Source organism: Adiantum capillus-veneris, chromosome 2 (genome assembly GCF_014529385.1).
Source record: "Adiantum capillus-veneris isolate H3 chromosome 2, ASM1452938v2, whole genome shotgun sequence".
Lineage (NCBI taxonomy): Eukaryota > Viridiplantae > Streptophyta > Polypodiopsida > Polypodiales > Pteridaceae > Adiantum > Adiantum capillus-veneris.
In genome coordinates this window covers 74,594,886-74,612,496 of record NC_140932.1, presented here as the reverse complement: position 1 = coordinate 74,612,496, position 17,611 = coordinate 74,594,886, and the positions used below count along the sequence as shown (strand labels likewise).

The 17,611-nt window shown below is 42.5% G+C and overlaps 1 protein-coding gene and 1 pseudogene across 3 annotated transcripts in view; one reads left to right on the top strand and one right to left on the bottom strand.

Moving 5' to 3' along the window:
• Positions 1–1,698: 1,698 nt before the first annotated feature.
• LOC147462991 (uncharacterized) lies at positions 1,699–2,873 on the top strand (annotated as a pseudogene).
• A 3,536-nt stretch (positions 2,874–6,409) lies between these two features.
• LOC147462990 (putative serine/threonine-protein kinase PBL8) overlaps positions 6,410–17,611 on the bottom strand; it is a 62,186-nt gene continuing 50,984 nt past the window's right edge. Inside the window, exons 2-6 of one of the 3 annotated variants that reach the window (XM_086486563.1) lie at positions 8,173–8,504; positions 7,940–8,084; positions 7,713–7,849; positions 7,473–7,596; positions 6,410–7,372 (exon numbers count right to left, since the gene is read on the bottom strand). In XM_086486563.1, the coding sequence (XP_086342689.1) occupies positions 6,891–7,372; positions 7,473–7,596; positions 7,713–7,849; positions 7,940–8,084; positions 8,173–8,504 (1,220 nt within the window). In that variant the 3' untranslated portion in view covers positions 6,410–6,890. Of the gene's footprint in view, positions 7,373–7,472; positions 7,597–7,712; positions 8,085–8,172; positions 8,505–17,611 lie in introns of all 3 variants that reach the window. The other 2 variants (XM_086486567.1, XM_086486558.1) reach the window with 2 other exon arrangements.

The following is a 17,611-nucleotide window of genomic DNA, read 5'->3' as shown; positions in this document are numbered from 1 at the left end:
TCAACATCAAGATTACAATGATGTTTTTGAGAAGAAGAATGCATACCTCTTATCGGAGCATCGACCCTATGATTATGCTATACAGTTTCAGGAGGGAACCCAACTCCCTTTTGGCCCAATATACAAGCTATCTCAAGATGATTTGGTAGAATTACGTAAAAATATTGATGAGAATCTTGCTAAGGGGTTCATACGGCATTCAAAGTCCCCAGTAGGAGCTCTAATACTTTTGTTAAAAAAAAAAAGGACAGAACTCTCCAGATGTGCGTGGATTATATCGCTATCCCCTTCCCTTGACCCCATAGCTTCTTGAGTGCCTTGGCAAGGCAAGAATATTTACAAAAATAGACCTTCGTGGTGCTTACAACTTAGTCAGAATCAAAGAAGGTGATGAATGGAAGACAACCTTTCGCACAAGGTATGGCCACTTTGAATATACCGTCATGCCATTTGGTCTCACAAATGCCCCAACAGTTTTTTAGCATTTAATGAATGACATCTTTCGAGAGTATTTGGATTATTTTGTGGTAATATACTTGGATGGTATCTTCATATTTTCCAATCAAGAAGAGCATGAGCACCATGTACGGTTAGTGCTTGAAAAGCTTTGTGCATCAGGGTTATACGCAAAGTTGGAGAAGTGCTCTTTTCATCAATCTAAGGTGGAATTTCTTGGTTATGTTATCTCTGAAAAGGGAATCTTCATGGATCCAAAGAAGATTCAAACCATCCTTGATTGGGAGACACCCACCTCGATAAGAGATGTTCAATGTTTCCTCGGATTTGCAAATTTCTATCGTATCTTTATCCAGGGATACTCCAAGGTGGTTACAACACTCACAAGGTTGACAGGCCATAATAAGTTTGTTTGGGACTCAGAGGCCGCGAAAGCTTTTCAGAATCTCAAGCAAGCTTTCACGTCCGCATCCATTCTAATTCATGTAGATCATACAAAGCCTTTCATCCTAAAAACAGACGCTTCAGATTTTGTCCTTGGCGCTATTCTATCCCAAGTAGGTGAGGATGGTCGAGTACATCCAATGGATTTGCATTCCGCAAGTTCTCATCTGTAGAAATCAATTACGAAATCCATGACAAAGAGCTCTTAGCAATCATCGACTCCTTCGACACTTGGCGTCACCTACTTGAAGGACCTCCTCATAGATCACTGTCTATACAGATCACAAGAATTTGGAATACTTCATCGAATCCCGCGTCTTGAATCGTCGCCAAGCCAGGTGGAGTGGTATCCTATCAAGGTTTGATTTTCTTATCTCTTATAGGCCTGCCTGTCAACAAGGTAAGCCAGATGCCTTATAAAGAAGATCCTACCTTGCACCTAGAGAAGGCGACGCAACATTTGATTAACAAGAGTCAGTGATTTTGAAACCTGAGTAGCTTAAGCTAAACGCCACCATAAGCCAAGATCCTGAAGGTTCTACTTTTCTTTCTAAGGTGAAGACACAAATTGCCAAGGACTCACTTGCTCAGAATAGTAGACAACAGCTACAAGGACGAGGGGTTAATGAGGACTTTCAAGAAATTGATGGACTAATTTACTATAAGGTTCTTCTCTATATTCCACCAGGACCAACACGCTCGGAGGTACTTCATCAACGGCATGATCTTCCATCAGTAGGACATTTTGGGTTAATAAGACAATTGAGCTTCCTCTCCCGTGACTTTTGGTGGCCTCAAATGTGGAAGCTTGTCAAGGAGTATGTGGGCACTTGTGACACTTGCAATAGATCAAAGTCCCCTCATCATCGTCCTCATGGGTTACTCCATCCCTTGCCCATTCCAAGAAAACCATGGTCATCCATCTCCATGGATTTCATTGTAGAGCTACCCTTTTCACAAGGATTTGACTCCATTTTAGCAGTCATGGATCGGTTTACACAAATGGCACACTTCATTCCAACCACTAAAACCATCACCGGCAAAGGTACAACCAAACTCTTTCTACAAAATATCTATCGTTATCACGGATTACGGATGACATAGTTTTTGATCGAGGCCCACAATTCATCTCTAGCTTTTGGAAACGCTTATTCAAGCTAATGGAGTACAAATCAACCTCTCCTCAGTCAATCACCCACAAAGTGATGGACAAACAGAGAGAGTAATCAAGTTTTGAAACAGTATCTCCGTTGTACTATCAATTATCACCAAGATAATTGGATCGAACTCCTATCGCTAGCAGAATTTCTCCTACAATAACAATTTTCATGCCTCTACCCGTCACACTCCATTCTTTGCTAATTATGGTCAACAATCCCAAACAGGATATCCACAGGCACCATCAAGTCAAGTATCCAGTTGCTATTCATCTTGCACAATAGTCATCTGCAATTCACAAAGAACTTACAATTCATATCAAAGAAGCTCAATCCAAGTATAAGGGAAGTGTAGATCTACATTGCATGCAGCATCCAAAATAAAAAGAAGGGGATAAAGTGTGGCTCTTCCGGCGTAATCTGCGTTGTTCATCTCGTCCCTCTTAAAAGCTCGATTATCGAAGGCTTGGCCCGTTTAAAGTTATCCATCAAATCAATCCAATCACCTATCGACTCCAGTTGCCCTCATCCATGAAAATCCATACGGTCTTTCATGTCTCAATCCTAGAACCTTATCACACATCTAAGATCCCAGGACGAGCCCTACAATCACCTCCTTCGGTTGAGATTCAAGGACATGATGAATATGAGGTTGAGAAAGTCCTAGATTCTCGAGTTTCGCGTGGCAGGTTACAATACTTGGTGCATTGAAAAGGCTATGATGTCAGTGAACGAACCTGGGAACCAGCACACCATCTTCAACATGCATCTCTTAAAGTCCAAGAGTTCCATCAACAGTATCCATGGAAGCTCTAGTCAAGGAACACCACCGCTCCTCATGGAACTTGTCGCTAGAGGAGGGGATAATGTCATGGATGCTTGAGAGTCAGTCGTCGTTGCCTGCATCATTATCCATGTCATCGCCTACATCATCACTAGAAGGCTCTGGAAGAATCTAGAAGGTTCTAAAAGTATCAAGGAGATTCTAGAAGTTTCTAGAAGCTTGGAGAAGATTCCGAGAGAATTTAGAAGTTTCTGAAAAGCTCTAGAAAGTTGAAGAAGTTCTAGAGGAACTAGAAGAATCAAGAAGGTTCTAGAAGATTCTAACCTCCCCAAGCAGGACCTAAAAAGTTCTAACCTCCTCAAGCAGAACCTAGAAAGTTCTAACCTCCTCAAGTTACCTCCTCAAGCACTAGTATAAATAGGGGTCTTGGGCCACAAGCCCCTCAGTCATGCCAACACCAGTTGTGAGGCTCCAATGAGGAAATCCCTCTTCTAGTTCTTATGTTCAAGTCTTGTCCTTGCAATCAAGCCTTGTCTTGTACTCAAGTCATGTAATCCAAGTCTTGTATCTAGCTCTCTTAATAAAGTATTAAGTCTTGTAATCAATATTAAGCATATCATCAAGTTCAAGTTCTTGTACATTGTGAGCGCCTCCTCTTGCTCTCTTCTAGCTCTATACGCACTCATAACAATCTCCACTTTACCACATTCTATAAAGATCCATCTAGTTTTCCACATTTCAACTTTGAAGCCTTACCATCAATCCATGATTCTTTGCGGATACTTATAGAGCCACCACCACCTATAGAAATCGATGGTCATCACCACCAAGAATTCGATAAAATCTTGTGGTAGACTTCAGTACCTTGTACATTGGAAAGGTTATGATGTAAAGAATGAACATGGAAACCTACCTTCAATCTTCGCCAATCACTTATCAAAGTTTGTGAGTTCTATCAACAACATCCATCAAGACATATCCCCAAACATAAAGCAAAACCACTACTCCTGGAACTTGTTGCTTGGGGAGTAATGTCACGAATGTCAACATCTAGTTCATTCTGGAAGCTTCTAAAAGGAACAATCTAGAAAGTTCTAGAAACACTTAGAAAAATCTTGAGCATTCTAAAAGCATATAGAAGAATTTAGAATGTTCTAAAGAGTCTAGAAGTTCTAAAAGGTTTTAGAAGTTGTTAGAAGAATCTAAAAAGATCTAGAAGCTTGGAGAAGAACCTAAAAGGTTCTTAACTGTCTCAAGCTCTAGTATTGAGCTACAAATCTCCTTAGTTTTCCAACGCCAATTGTGAAGCTCTTGGGAGACACGTCTTCTTCTAGCTCTCATCTTGGACTCAAACCTTATCCTTACAACCAAGTCTTGTAAGCTCTTCTAGCTCTCATCTTACACTCGAGTCTTATCTTACATTCAAGCCTTATCCTTAATCAAGTATCAAATTTTATAATTAAGATCAAGCATTGCAATCAAACACCAAGCTCTTTTAATGTGAGCGCCTTCTCTCCTCTAGCTTGAGATGTGCTCATAACATCAGCTAGGGTCCTATAAGTGTCATTTGATAAGCGACACAACACACTATAAAGTAAAATCCCTAATCGAAATAAAATTATGTTGTGTATCCAAGTCTATTCCTTCAAAAAGTTTTTCGCATCCAAGAAAACAAAAACATTTCTAATGTTTTAAGCATAGTTTTTGAATGAATGTTTGCTCATTTTGAACACATACCATAATAACACCAAGAGATTACTACGTTGAATGAAGAGCTACAGATATCAATATGATTCTTAATCATAGGTAAGATAAGGATATGTTTGAATTACAAAGATGGAAGCGCATCAAACATAACCACAAAAAAACCCTGTAAGATACCAAAATACGCAGTACCCTAGCCTCTTCAACCAAATTTCTTATCCTTAACTCGAGCTAAAAGTCGCATGGAACCAATCAAGGATGATAATTAAAGTACCAAAATTAAAAACCTATGAGGTACTCACAAAATGTAGCTACCAAAGGCAAGATTGCCACCAACTCAAACAATTGGGTCCATCAACATGATGATATACATGTGTCCTTCACTTCATAAAGCCCTACTCTTAAAAATTTTGCATAGCTCCTTATCCATGCAAGCTCTTAAGTTCACCAGTGTCAAGATCCTTTATTGCAAGAATTCATGCATGATTACATTTAATCATTGCTCAAAGTTTATGAAAATTTAGCAATGGTAAAAAAATACATAGTTCCAAATCAAGAAGACCAACTTTATGAAAGCAAACAGATTAAGAATCACAAAAAGTTGCTACAATTAAGTGTCTCATTGTCACAAGCTTTGTGTGAAGAAATCTAACAATTTTTCGATTTTAGCAACATGAGATCATAACTTCTAGGATTGTGGGCACATCGATAGGGTAGAGGATCCAACTATGGAATAGGAAAACCTACCCACCCCCAATTTAGAGAGAACTTTGAACCATGCTAGAATAATGCTTATGTGTCATTTTGTCATTTGCTAAAAAAATGTACCATTATTGGGTTTTGGTTGTCTCCAACTTCCCAAAAAGCCTCAAAATTTGAATTTTCTAAAATAGAGCATTGAGTTGGTCTAAAAATTATCAATCTTGGTATTATTTAATTTTCCTTTTCACGACGAATCTAATGCAATTTTTACATTTCATAAATGACCATATTTGCAAAATCCCCCCCAAAATTACTATTATATAACAAGTGTTTGTATATTGGCTCTTTTACCCTATTCAAGTTCCGGTCTTCATTATATTGAGTTGGAGTTACTATGAGCACGACCTCCAACTAAAATCTTAAAGGGAAAAATTTTGAGCAACATACCAACATAGCAATCTTAAAGCATGCAAGTAATAGTTTCAACAATTGAAATTGAGTATCACTAGCATTCCAAAAGGCCTGTAGAAGTTTTTGATAGAAAGAATCTGTGGCTGTGATAATTAGAGAAAATATTTATTTTTCTCTAGAGTGTACTTGAATGAAGTTACTATACAAAGTTGTAGAAACTCTCACTACCAAAAGTTAATGTCCTCTATAAAAACAACCAATAACACACACACACACACACACACACACACACACACACACACACACACACACACACACACAAGCATGCATGCATGCGCGCACATGCACACGGGTAAACCATGGAAAACATCTTCATGACTTCATTGGTCTTTCAAAGTTGTTACAATCAACCACATTCCCTTTAACCAAACTTTTTTGTAGTAGGCTTTACACTTTATTGAAAGCCTGTAGCCCCTGCCTACCATACACTTAAAAAGGATAATCAACTAATCAATTATCTTTTATCAATGATATTTGAAGACTTGCTCCTTGTCCACACCATCATATCAATGGCTTCGATTGTCCACACAAATTTTAGCAATGCCACCATGAAAAATGGAAGCCAACATGCTACGCGATCAAACAAAAAATCAACTATAAATCCTATTGGTAGCCAATGCTAGTGTCTCTACTACTCTCTGAAGGTTTACACATTAAGAAACCTTCATCTTTATACATGGAAAGGGGATGCTAATAGATAAAATTTTTCTAGAAAGAGTTGAAATTGACAAAGACACACATTGAGTTCCGGTATAAGAGCACTTTGGGCAGGATAGCAACTCCACTCATGCATGGTTTCTGAATGTTTCGGTATGATAGTAAAACATTTTGTAACTGTAATTGCACAAACAAGCAGTGGCAATGACCATGGTCTTATTACAATCAGAATATATTGGATAGAGAGAAACAATAGCTGAGAAGGGGGAAAGACCTGGCCTGTTAGTGGGTGCCGTGGGAAGCATGGGGCAAGAGCGTAGTCCCATCACCCCGGACCTGGAGCCTATAGCAGGCATGAGGGTTATCTACAAGGCAAACTTGTTGAGGGTACAAACCATAGCCAATTTCAGAAGTGGAGAGGCATTGAAAAACCATCTTCACATCAGAGCTGCAGGATCAGCCTATACAATATAAACTCTTTGAAGCAAAAAAAACCCTGAGATTCTTACACATCCTCAAATGTTCTTTGTAGCGTCAGCTACACTAGCAATGGTCTGAATCTGCCCATTGCCATTCGATTGGGATGTTTCTGGTTGTCGAACACTCGAACCATTCAACCTCACTTGTTGATTCGCATTTTCTACCACTCCATTTCCTGCAACGTATGTATATGACGCATTTGCCATATCCCTCATGTTTTGCAGGGGCTCAAGGGTCTCAACAACATCACTCATCAGCGGCCTTGCTTTTGGATTATGACTCAGACAATGGTATGCCAAACTCGCCGCTTTTTGAAGCCCTCTTACTGAATATTGCCCATCAAGCCTAGGATCAACAATCTGTAGCAGTCTCCTCTTGTCGCGCAGATATGAATAAGCCCATTCCACTAGATTCTGCTCTCCAGCTGGCCTCTTTTTGTCCATAGACCGGCGACCAGTCAAGAGTTCTAGAAGAACTACTCCAAAACTGTACACATCACTCCTTGCCGTTAAATGCCCTGTTTGCATACTCAACATCCAATTCTCTTACTTCTCATCTGCAAAGCATTCCTTGTCAGATAAAACAAGTCCTCTTTTGAAAACCACCTTGAAACTCACCAGTCATAACATACTCTGGGGCAGCATACCCATAAGTACCCATAATGCGGGTGGAGACATGGGTCTTGTCACCCTCAGGTCCATCTTTGGCAAGCCCAAAATCAGAAAGCTTTGCTGTGTAGTCCTGTCATGAAGAGTGTAAGGGTCAAAGCACATTTAAGCATATTCTTCTCATATATTGCACAACATTTCATCCGTCCTCCATGCCATGCCTTGCACATCTTAGTTCCACACACTAACCGAATCCAAAAGGATGTTCGAAGTTTTGAAGTCTCTGTAAATAACAGGTCTCTCTGAGCCATGAAGGAAAGCCAAACCCTTGGCAGCGCCGAGCGCAATGCTCATTCGAGTGCCCCATGACAACGGCAATGCTGCTTCTGAAAGATCACAGATATTCAAAAATCGAGAAGAAAATCTTGCAATGCAAAGAGCAGAAGGGAACCTGGCACGATGCCAGTTATGTATACGTTGTTTACTTCTGAATAAATGGTTTTCAAGGCTTCCACGTGCCATATACTCGTATACTAGTAGCCGATGCTCGTCCTCACAGGAATAACCCATCAGCTTAACAAGATGAGCATGATGCAGCTGGCCCAAATAGTTAACCTCTGCCTGCATTGTACAGCTAGTCAAATAAAGCAAAAAAAGAGGAAAAGCATGTCTCTATAATCACCTGCTAAAGAAAAGGGCTAACACATACCAGCCATTCTCTGTGACCTTGTAAACCCTCCTGATTAAGCACCTTCACTGCCACCACCTTGAACCCTGCCCCTTCCATCTCATCAATCCAGCCTTTGTACACAACACCAAAACCACCTTGACCCAAGGCACTATCCGCTCGAAAATTCCTAGTGGCAGCCTTCAGCTCATTATATGTAAAAAATCGCACATTTGAATTTTGAATGAGTTCCTTTTCCAGTTCTTGCATTAAGGGAATGCTTCCTCCTTTGCCAGAATCTGAAAAGACGCGTTGTACAGACACATTTCTTCTGCTAAAAGAGGCAGGTGACTGCGGTTGAGACTGAGTCCTTACTGCACATTTGAATAAAAACACCTCAATTCATAGGCAGACTATGGTTCTAAGAAATGAGTCTGGCTTAATGCTATGAGACAAAACCATGCACAAATGTCTGTCCTCTGGGCATCTAAGAAGTAAAACAATAATAATAGCACCAACAAAAGTGGATAAGATGGATACGTGAAGGGCTAAGTGATGGTTGTCGTGATGTTTTTGTATTTTCTTTAAAAAGAGGTGGCGGGGGGGGGGGGGGGGGGGGGGGGGGGGGGGGGGGGGGGTGTGATTTGTAGGGGCTGAACTCAATGGTCTATGATATTGACATAAAAACCCATTTCAAGGGTATGAAACCTCGAAACCTGCGAATTTTTTTGAAGAAACCTACAAAACATGCAGCCTCCTTGAAAATCAAAACCTCACACACACACACACATCTAGATGACTCCAAGATAAGGCCAGATTCACCCTTACTGGGAAGTGCAAGGTATAGACTTATGTTAGTCACCCACAAGAAAATATAACCATCAGCTACATCATGCTTAGTATTGTTAAATACTACGACAAGCATGCTAATGTCATCACTCCCCAATAGTGGGTGTAGTTCTAGGTACAAATATATACTCCCACACACACACACACACACACACACACACACACACACACACACACACACACACACACACACACACACACACACACACACACACACACACACACACACACGAGCATACATCAATACAAAGATCTGCGTACTGAGTTTCTTTCATAACTCTAGAGATGCAGGGAAAACTCAGACATATGAAGCCTAGTACTCAAAGAAGCATCAAATAGGAAAAAATTGCACAAAAAGGAGTGTTTGTGTCACAAAGTGATGATGTGGAATGATCTACACGTGGACTCTGGACAGAGAGGGGTCCAAACCCTAGTGAAAGAAGAAAAAGAAAAAGTTTTACCAACCTTCAAGTCTTGCCGAGTGGCCCATTTTTAAAGTTCAGTTCCCACCAACTTATGAGACCCTGTCTGATGGGGTCTAGGGACACATGGCATTAAAAATAAAGCAGGCCCACTCTCTCACCCCCAAAAATTGCGTAGCAGGTTGATGACTTGACAATTGTACGGACGTCCGCGGTTTGCGCTACTGACGTGGCCGACCATACGGATTTCCATGATTTGTGTTGGGAGCTTCTGGCGTCAGCTTTTGGGGCAGGATGATTTTGGATTTGATGCTTTTCATGTATTGCTTTTAGGCCAGGGGCCTTTAATAGAATTGCCATGGCCCCTCTCTCACGCAGATTAGCTTGGGAGCATTGCGGAGAGAGTAGGACCCTCGAACATTGTACTTTGTGAAGCATAATAATAAAGAAATACCGAGAAGGGACGCTAGTCTCTCTAGGCACGGAACTTCGCCGTGCCGAGTCGTCTCTCTCTCAGTTTTGTTTAGTTCTTTCAATTTTCTCGCGTGTGTTGCGATAGTTCTTCTTCCTCTGACTCTAGTGACTGTAAGGTGCAGCGGAAGTGAATGTTGAACTTTGCTCAAGACGAGTGCTCCGAACTCTGCTCAAGGGTTCCTTTTACTTACGGAAGGGAGAGCCTTCCGTTCCTTTAATGAGAGAGTGCAAATGATCACAAACAAAGTGGCAAACACAATGAATGAAGGTGCTGAGACTGAGAGATAGAGAGAGAAGAATACGACACCAGAATGTTGTCAAACCCTCCTTCAAAGGCCCCACTCTCTATAGCGAGAGCGGTCTACTATTGATTGCACAAATCTCTACAATGCTTGGACTTGCCGACGATGTCGACAACGATGAGGACGATGATGACACGGGCTGAAATCTGAAAATGCTAAGGGCTGAAATCTGCAAATCTTTATCTGCTAAATTCTGACTCTATGTCGATGATGACGGCGATGACGACGATGCAACGACGACGCGCTGAAAACGCAGTTGCTGAAATCTGCGTTTTCCGGGCTGAATCTGCAAACTACGCGGGATCTAACCGTGCGACGAGGATCTGTTGCGGGAAGGTGAGATCTCTGAGGTTCGGGACTTGTTCTGCTGTGTTTCTATGCTGGAAACTGAAAACGCTGATCTACTTGTTGACTTTGTCACGAAGATCTGCAAAAACGCTGAGGTATCATGCTGATGCAAAAAAAATAGGGCTGAAAATGAGTCTTGCTGTGGAAATTTGTTGTCTTGCTGCTGCCGGGTTGTCCTGCAAATGCAAAACGCTAAGGCTGATTTGTCTTCTGCTGTCGCCAGGCTACTCCAGTGCAAAAACGCTGGCTTCTGCTGTGGAGGAAAACGCTAGGTCTCTGCTTGGCAAAAACGCTAGATTGGTCTTGGGGTTCTGCTGAGAAGGTGCCTGTTGAGCAAAGGTGCTCCTGCTGCCTCTTCTGCCCATAAGTGCTAGCGCTAGGTTTCTATATATACTTGCTTAGCAAAATTGCCCTACCTAGTTCCCAACAAAAGTCCTTAAAAATAAAAAGTGAAAAATGACAAAAATAGGTCTATGCACTGTAAAAATGCTCCTGACAGGTTCTGATGGAAATCTGATGGTCATGCTGTGTGCAACCAGAGGATATGCATCTAATCTAAGTGCCTGGACATGCACGGTCTGCGAACAGACTCACAAAAGTGCTAGATCACTTCCTAATCTAACTGAACTGAACCCATGTCATGAAGTAGCTTATCCACGTGCACATAGGGTTAGATGTGTCACGTGACATCCCCTCTTTTTCAAAGTGAGGTACTCGTACCGAACTGTATGGCGTCGAGGGAGATCGCCAACAGCGTCTGGAATCCTGGAAAAGACTCTTCGCCGACCCACTCTAATGTGTGGGTCGTGCGATACTTGAACTTCATAAAGGTCTATAATGCCTCCTTCTTTGGGCCGCGCCGAGAGCGACATAAAGTCATTTGTAGCTCCTTCAATGCTTCAACTTCGTCTATAGTCATGCGTCTACCTTCTTCAAGAATCTTCGAAGCTGAAAATTCCTGAAACCACTTCCAACACAAAAACATGAACATACCCATTCCATGTAAAGTGACTGGAAAAATTCTATTCCGTCGAAAAAAACTGTGCATGCAATGTAGATGATGTAACAGACTCGGACACTCCAAGTCAAGAATCAATCACGACAGCATCAAATAACCACTTCAAAACAATTCACAGTTCACAATAGATTTGCACTGGCCCGGCGGAGTTCCGTGCCTAGAGATGTTGGCCCCAACGACTGGCGCCCCTTTCGGTATTTCTTTTTGTATTAATCAATTCAGAGTGGTTCAGGCTTCACTCTCAGACTCTACGTCCAGATGCTTTGAGTTGTGAGAGCCCAAGCCACTTATTTATTGTTTACAAGGGTTGCCAAAAGCAGAGCCCCAAAAGCTTCAAATCAAAAGTAAAATCCCTCTCTCTCTCTCAAGCTCTCTTGGGCTTTTAATAAAATAAACCAGATATTCTCTCTCTTTCTATCTCAAATTGCGTAGAGCCAAAAAGCAGCCCACGCATTTCAGCCAGCGCAAAATCCGAAAGATTTCCGTACGGTGCCACGTCATCATGTCAGTGCTTTTTCCAGGATTTCAGCTTGCTGCCCTTTTAGGATTAGGATTAGGGTTTCTGCTGGTTTTAGGGTTTCTGGCAGATTTTAGGGTTTGCAGGTTTTAGGGTTAGGGTTTCCAAAAATTAGGCTTTCAGCAGTTAGGGTTTTTGGCAAAAATTAGGGTTAGGGTTTTTGCTCTCGGATAGCCACGTCATCACTTTGTGACATACCCTCCTCTTGATAGCATTGTAATTGCCCTCGATTACAACTGCAAAACAGACAGAGGCCATAAACCGTCTTAGCAGACACTGACTGTTAGTACCTACATACTAGGAACACACATCTAGCACATGTACCAATCGACAGTCACATCACACCACATCACAGGACATCACATGACATTCAACATTCATTCGGATCTTAGACCATGATTTATCGGCAATGTAGCTAGCAATCGCATCTAGATCCAGTCACGACCTCATCGATGTCCGATTGACTAACCCCTATTGCAACATGTCTATTCGAGATCAAGTAGACCAAAATGCTGCAGTCATTTCGTCTATCAGTTCTTGCACTCAAAAGAAGTCAAGAACAAATCAGTATCACAATCAGGAATTCCATTTCATAAAGTCATACAGTAGAATACTCTCAGCTCTCAGTATCCCTGAAGCTCAATGAGACATCAGCGACTCTAGTATCAAAATCGAGGCATGTGTTGACAAAGGAGCGGAGTGACTCCCCTCTTGTGCATCCCATTGCACCAGATCTCCGGCCAAGCTGAGATCTCTCGCCAAGCTAAATTATGGGTTCCATTTGGAGTAGACTATGCTAAACCAAAAGCATCGAGGTAAAGTTTCACAATCTAAGGAGTATCTGCTAGGTCCTCCTCCTCCTTCGGACTTTACCTTCATTCTTCGTACCTTTATGTGCCAAAATCTGTTCAGGAACAAGGATCTCCTCGTTTTCTTCCATTTCGGGTTGCTCATCACGCACATCACCTTTAAAAGGTTTCAAGAGACTCACACGAAATGCATTGTGAATCCTCCAAGTATCAGGCAGTTTCAATCCGAAGGAGACATCATTTAACTTTTCAAAGATCTGGAAAGGTCCATAGTATCGCCTAGTAAGCTTTGGAAAAAGCCTCTCTTTTTCCTTTTTCTTTCTCAGGCGTGCCTTCTCAAAACGTAAGAGCACCCAATCATCCTCCTTCAATTTCAAATCGCGTCGATGGTGATCCGCTGGCTTCTTTTGTCGTTCTTGAGATTTCTGCAAAGCCTCGCAAACCTTGGCAAAAGCCGTGTCTAAGTCGCGCGTATACTCATCCGCTTCAAAAATCTTATCTTTCGTACTTAGGAAGGGTGGAACCTTCGCAGCACCTTCAACAATCTCAAATGGCGCCTATCCCGTCGAAGAGTGTATTGTGTTATTGTAGGCAAATTCCACCAAAGGTAAGTACTTTTCCCATTGAGTCTTCTGATCCGAGATATAAGACTTCAATAAATCGAGAATCACTGAATTGGCAATCTCAGATTGCCCGTTAGTCTGCGGGTGGAACGATGACGAGAACTGCAACCGCGTGCCAATGTTCTCCCAAATTGCCTTCCAAAACAAACTCGTAAATCTGGGGTCCCTGTCGAAGACAATCGTCTCAAGCATGCCATGTAATTTGAAAATCTCGGCCACAAACAGTCTCGCTAAGTGATCCGGCTTGACTGTTTTCTTCACTGGAATGAAATGAGCTTGCTTGCTAAAACTGTCAATAACAGTCCAGATACCATCGTGACCACTCTGTGTTCTCGGGAGATCAAAAATGAAATCCATTGCAATACTTTCCCAGGGGCGGGTGGGTATGGGTAAAGGCTGTAACAATCCCTGTGCTTTATGCCTGTCTAACTTGACCTTCTGGCATACCAAGCAACTGCGCACAAACTCTTCCACATCCTTCTTGAGTCTCGGCCAAGAGAAGTATCCCTCTACCCCTTTCATGGTGGTAGCAATGTCGCGGTGACCCGTAAAAGGTGGACCGTGGCATTCAGTCATAACCTTTTCACTCAACGGCTGTGTAACGCACAACAAGGTTTTTCTCATCAAGTAGCCATCCCGAATGGAATATCTTGCTACTGTCTCCCCATCCCGTATCCGTGTGAAAACGTCTGCAAAATCTATATCTGTGGAATACTGGTCGACCATATCCTCGAAGCTCCTATGATTTATCGCGGAAATAGCCAGAACCAACGGCTTCCGCGACAAAGCACCTACGACCACATTCTTCTGTCTCTGAACATGGACAATCTGGAAGTGAAACTGTGACAAGATGTTCGCCCACCGCATCTGCTTTTCTGAAAACTGCTTCTGTGACAAGAAGTAGCGCAAACTGTGATGGTCTGTAAAGACAGTAAAATCCGCTCCGAGTAGGTAATGCCGCCACAGAGTAAGAGCATGGATAACCGCCAAAAGCTCTTTCTCATAAATCTGTGCTGTCATCTCCGGCCTTGAGAACATTCGGCTCTCGTAAGCAATGACATGGCCTTCTTGCATTAAGACCGCACCCAGACTACGACCACAAGCATCACAATATACTTCAAATGACTTCTGCAAGTCCGACAAAGTCAAAATTGGTCCCGTAGTCAACTTCTCTTTCAATGTGTGAAAGGCAGTCACCTCTGTGGGTCCCCACAAGAAAGGGACTCCTTTCTGTGTCAAGATATGCAAACTTTCGAATGAACCGCCTGTAGTACGAACACAGTCCCAAGAAGCTTCTAACTTCATGGACATTCTTCAAATCGGGCCAATCACGGATAGTCTCTATCTTGGCCGGATCCATTTGCACTCCTGCTGCTGAGACAATGTGTCCCAAAAAGTGTATCTCTGGTAGGAAAAACTCACTTTTCTTTGCATTAATCACTAACTTGTGATCTCGTAATGCTTGAAAGACCTGAAGCAGACGATCTCTGTGTTCTGCCTCATTCTTGGAGAAAACAATGATATCGTCAAAGAAAGTGTCAACAAATAGCCTGTGCTCTCGAAAAATCATGTCCATCATCCGGTTAAATGTCGCAGGAGCATTGGTTAAGCCAAAAGGCATCACCAAAAACTCAAATAACCCAAAAGTCGTTCGAAAAGCTGTCTTGTAGACGTCTCCCGGCGAGATTCTGATCTGATGATATCCACTCTTCAAATCAATCCTGCTAAAGCACGAGGATCCTTGTAATCTGTCGAGTATATCATCGATCCTAGGAATTGGGAATATGTTCTTGATGGTGATTTTGTTGAGAGCTATGTAATCGATGCACATTCTCCAACATCCGTGTTTCTTCAAAACCAACAACACTGGAGAGCAATACGGTGAAGTACTAGGCTGGACAAGACCTTTTTCAAGAGGCCTTTCACTTGGTTCATAATCTCTTCATTCTGTGCTCGGCTCACACGATAAGGTGACCGGTTCGGAGGTGTGTTTCCACGTATCAGATCAATGGTATGATCTTTAGGACGAGCAGGTGGTAACTCGCCTGGCAGGCCCTCTGAGAAACAATCGACATGAGAGTGTAGAAAATCTTGGCGTTCTTTATCAAGTTTAGACATATTTGTCCTATCCTCATCACTTAACTCTTTCATAAAGATCGAGTAAACAAACAGACTGGATTTCATTAATTTAGAAATGGCCTAAGCTGATACAATATGGACAGTACAATGGTTCTGCCCTTCTCTGTAGTCAATGTCGCTTTCCTCGCCCGATAATCGACCACGGCGTTGTTCTTGTGGTATCAGGGAATCCCTAAGAGAACATCACAACCTTCCAAAGGCACCCTTGACAATGCAACCGAAGTTTGCCAATGACAGGTGTAATGGCTACGTCCTTGCCTGGTGCCACTAGAACAGCCTCTGCAAGTGGTCCCATCCGATCGGGAGTGATCTCGAGCCGCGCCGTCAATTCTGGTGAAATGAAGTTGGCCTTGGCTCCTCCATCAAAGAAGATCAGGGCCTCTTGGTCTTTCACTTTGCACCAAGCTCGACAAAGTTCTGTACTCTCGTTCATGGTGTTGGGATCGGTACCCACATAATCTGGAACCAATCCTGCTTTCATCTTGTCTTTTCTTACACGTTCCTCAGTTGCTCTCGAACTCTCATGCCTTTCGTCATCCTTGTCATTCCGTTCTTTCTGTGCCTTTTTAGGGCACTTCCCGGAGATATGTCCAAATTCCCCGCATCCAAAGCACTTCCCCTCCCTGATGAAGCGAGCTCTCTCTGAGGAGTAAGCTTGGGTCGTGCATCCTTCTTTTCTGGCTTGCTCTTTCTCTTTCTACTTTCATTCGCTGAAGTCTGTTCGGCTCGTTGTGTCATGACCTCATCGGTGGGGTAGGTCAGACTGCCAGAGTGAATGGCAAAGCCCCTTCTGTTCCAAGCAGTGATCTCGGATCTCTGTAGATAGACACAAGGTAAACCGCTCAATCTGTTCTCTGAACGAGATCTTCTTGAATGAATAAGCGGGTAGAAAAGAGCTCCAGAATCTCTCGCAACAAGCATCCACTCTATCTCTCTTGGTCATCCAAAGATGGTTCCAAGCAGCTCATATATCGCGTTCATACTCTTGCATCAACCATGAAGAAATAAAAAGCTTCTTAAATTTCAGTCATTTAACTGGCGCAGTCTTGTTTAAAAGAAGCGTGGACCACCAAGTTCGAGCATTCCCCTTAAAATAAGAGACAGCTCTCCGAATCTTGGAGTGCGTGCTTTGAGTAGCATCCTCCCGCGAAAGTGATGTCAAACTGCTATATAAAAGACAAGGCCTTCGAAGCATCTTTGTATCCTAAAAAAGGGTCAAATTTGGTCAACTGTCCACCTTCCTTAAACTCTTGGACTTTCTTGCTTTTATCTTCCAGAAAGTCATACTGGTTGGCTTTATAAAAATTCTTCTTGATCGCATAAAAGTTGCCATCATCAGAGTCTGAACTATCTGTAGACGAGTCCTCTGTAGAACTGTCACTCACTGGGCGAGATTTAGACTTCTTTGCCTTTTTCTTGCCCTTTCCAAAGAGTTGTTTCTTGCTTCGCTTTTTGCCTTTTCTGTCTTCTTTGCTCGAATCTCAAGAGCTAGAAGAACTATCAGCAGAAGAAGAAGAAGAAGAACAGGGTACTCCTTCAAAGCGAACACGTTTCTTCTGTTTCTTTGCCTTTTCAAATGTCGACTGACAACCCAAATAACCCGCGAAGTCAGTGCCTTTCTTCTGCTTTTTGCCGTGCTTTTTAGCTTTGTTCTGCGCGTCAAAAAGCTGAGCAATTCGTGCATCCACCACCTTTTCTAATTCCTTCTCTGTATACTTCTTGGGAAGGAATTAGGAACACGAGGTTTCTTGAGAGCAGGTTTCGGGGGTGGTGTTGTGGTTCTCTGCCACTCCGTATGCACCTCCAAAGAGGTCTTGCTCATATATTTTGCCATCTTCGGATCCTTGGAAAAATTGAGCATCATCTTTGTTGCATTGTTGATCAACTGTCGGCGCTCCATCTTTCGGATGTGCTCTGATACCACTGTAACAAACTTGGACACTCCAAGTCAAGAATCAATCACAACAGCACCAAATAACC